Source organism: Hermetia illucens, chromosome 1 (genome assembly GCF_905115235.1).
Source record: "Hermetia illucens chromosome 1, iHerIll2.2.curated.20191125, whole genome shotgun sequence".
NCBI classification, from domain to species: domain Eukaryota; kingdom Metazoa; phylum Arthropoda; class Insecta; order Diptera; family Stratiomyidae; genus Hermetia; species Hermetia illucens.
The window spans coordinates 176,383,982-176,387,168 of record NC_051849.1 but is presented as its reverse complement, the minus strand read 5'-3'; the positions used below and the strand labels follow the sequence as shown (position 1 = coordinate 176,387,168).

Genomic DNA, 3,187 nt, shown 5'->3' with positions numbered 1-3,187 from the left:
TATCTATTTGATACGAATTCATTTTGAGTAGATTCAAGTTCAGGTCCAAAGTTTAAGATTTAATTGCTGCTCATGAGACATTGATTGATAGCTTCTTTAATAACGAAAACCGAGATACTACAGCTAACAAGTGATTCACGCAGATGTAACACTATTTTGTCACTAAAAGAAACTAAATTGTAACAACTTCATTACCAAAATAACTTACCTTCCCCAATCGGTAGTCCATAGTTCATTAAAAACCGTCATCTACATATATTTGCAGGCCACCGGCAAGATCTGTAATTTTCACTAATGATACCACCTAGAGCCCCCTCCGCCAATTATATGGACGCCAATAACAATTACATGATTTGATTCAATTTCGTACATTAAACTACCAATTCAACCTAATAACACATTACCAGGAATTGTTTATATAAATAGCCATGGGACCAGCATGTGTAGTTCGCAGTTCGGTCTTGCATTTAAATTCGACATGAAAACTTATCTCCGAATCTGGTCGATACTCAGCTTGATTGCTTTTGCACTTCCCTTTGTAAGGACAATTTCCGGTGAATATATTTTCAATTAGATCTCATCTTATTTCACATTTATTTCAGAAAACAAATATTACACAATTTGGGAACTGCAATGGAGTCTTACACGAGGGTGAAGTGTATCCTGTTGAAATCACCGAAGTCCAATACGAAAATGAGGGTGGTTTCGTAAACACAATGCATGGAAATTATGTTGTCCGGTCAGTGGATACCAGAGAAAAGGAGGTGAGTTTTCGATTTATTACAACTCTGTGTACATATCTAAATACAACTATATAATGAGTACTGCAAAGGACAAATCGACTCCTGCTTTCCCTGGGGAAATACGAGGATATAGTATTTCAACTCTTCAAATTATACATAGCCAATTTGAGTCAAACAAGAGCAGGCAGTCTCCCTAAAAGTTCTATTACTTTAAAGGAAACTACAAAAAAGTCGTCATCAAAATAATATTTATATATGCCCGCAACAAACCATGAAATTTGGTATTCCGGCTATTACCTCTGCTTGCTAGCATCCCCGTCCACTAGATTCCATGTGAATGGCTTCCTGATAAAAGCATATTGCATTCAGAGAGCAGCCAAACAAAATATAATAAACGTTATTTATATTACAGCTCCTGATAACGATCTTCCATTGCCCCCAGACGACCACGACAGGACAATGCAATAGCAACGGCAAGACTTTCATTGAATCACTGCACTGTGACCAATTTAAGCGAGACAATAGTGGAATTTGGTATATGATTTCCAGCGCTATGAGCGGATCTCATTGCGGAGAAACGACTGTTTGTATATTTCTACTAAAGATAGTGAACTTTTACGACAATTTCGCTCATTCACATTTCTCCGCTTTCTTCCCGTCTAGGGAACATTTGACATGCAAGCAGTAACGCTTCGAACGGAATACCTCACCAAGTACATTACAGAGGATCCGCCGAAAGGACGATACCTTCTTCAAATGTTATTCCATAAAAAGTCGGCAACAACTGACGATGTTGATGTTCGCGGATGTGTAAGCGTGGAGTTCGATATTCTGTGAGTTGCGTCCTAATTGAATTCGATCGGAATTATTAAATATGCCAATAAAAATGTGAGCTTTCCAGCTATTCGTATGGTTTTTCTTTGCTTTCAATTTAGATTTAACGTTGTTTGAAAATGCTTATCTTATGTAGTTGCACCCGGCAAATAGGCAACAAGATATTTAGCTTTCCGCTGTGGGAATGTTCAACGATGTGGAACCGACAGAGTCATCATCACCATCAAATGACCGCAACAACCAGTATCCGGTCTAGGCCTGCCTTTATAAGGAACTCCAGACATTCCGGTTTTGCGTCAAGATCCACCAATTTGATATCCCTAAAAGCTGTCGAACATCCTGATACGCCATCGCCATCTCAAGCAGCGTCCGCTTCTTCTTCTTTTTCTACCATAGATATTGCCCTTATAGACTTTTCGGGCTGGATCATCCTCATCCATACGGATTAGGTAAACGGCCGACGGAACCTGTTGAGCAGGATCTTATCTACAACCTGACGGTCGTGGTGTCGTTCATAGATTTCGTCTTTATGTAGGCTACGGAATCATCCATCTTCATGTAGGGGGCCCAAAATTCTTCGGAGGATTCTTCTCTCGAAAGCGGCCAAGAGTTCGCAGTTTTTCTTTTGCTAAGAATCCTGGCCTCCGAGGAATACATAAGGACTGGCAAGATCACAGTCTTGTAAAGTAAGATAGGAAAAATTATCAAGGGTCTCAAAATTGTATTCCCACATTTTTTTCTTCTCCTTTAACCAATGCGATTTGATGTTGTTAGTTGATTGGTTATTGGAGCTGACATTGCCACTATATATTTTGTCTTGCCTTCATTAATGTGCAACCGCCTTCTCGATCTAGATGAAGATAGGCTGTTGTTCTTCCCATAATGTCAATATCGCTAGCGTAGGCCAGTAGTTGGATGGACTTGAAGAGGATGGTGCCTCTCGCATTGACATCTGCATAGGGAACCGCTTTCTCCAGGGCCACGTTAAAGAGGATGCATGCTTGAGTGCGTATGCGGCTTTCTTACGTTCCGCTGCTAGCTTACGTTCATAGTCGAACCGACTATTTCGACTTTCCTTGCGGCTGGGATCAAGTGTGCTTGTGGCCGTATTTATGATAACATACTTCAGGTGATTGTGAAAATCATTTATTGATGCTTCATCTTCAGGACATCTGTTAGTTGCGGTTATTGCGGCATCCATCGTGCTCAGAGCACTATACCAACGAGATAATGACCCGAGTCTATATTGGCCCCCTATATGTTCTGACATTAACAAGACTGAGAGGTTGTGGCATTCGATCAGCAGGCGGTCAATTTGGTTGAAAGTGGTCCTGTCTCGAAAGGCCCATGAATAATCCGCAGTCCGTTATCATTAGTATCCCTATGTAAGCTATGGGAGCCGATGCCTGAATACGGGCTCCATCCCTACTTGACTGTAGAAATCTCCAAGTATGATTTTGATATCATATAATATTTGGGACAGGCTTCGAGGGTCTGCTCAATCAGCGTGAACGTTTATGAGGCTTATATTTCTGAATTTGCCTCGCAAATGCAGAGTGCATAGCCTTTCGCTTATATTTTCCATTTTCATTTTTTTGGCAGACTAAGAA

At 40.6% G+C, this 3,187-nt stretch overlaps 1 protein-coding gene across 1 annotated transcript; it reads left to right on the top strand.

Moving 5' to 3' along the window:
* The first annotated feature begins 383 nt into the window (after nucleotides 1–383).
* LOC119661670 lies at nucleotides 384–1,647 on the top strand. Its single transcript, XM_038071107.1, has 4 exons — nucleotides 384–538; nucleotides 603–764; nucleotides 1,156–1,326; nucleotides 1,407–1,647. Exons 1-4 carry the CDS (start codon nucleotides 440–442, stop codon nucleotides 1,578–1,580), a joined length of 606 nt encoding a protein of 201 aa, XP_037927035.1. The 5' UTR covers nucleotides 384–439; the 3' UTR covers nucleotides 1,581–1,647.
* The last annotated feature ends 1,540 nt before the right edge of the window (nucleotides 1,648–3,187 follow it).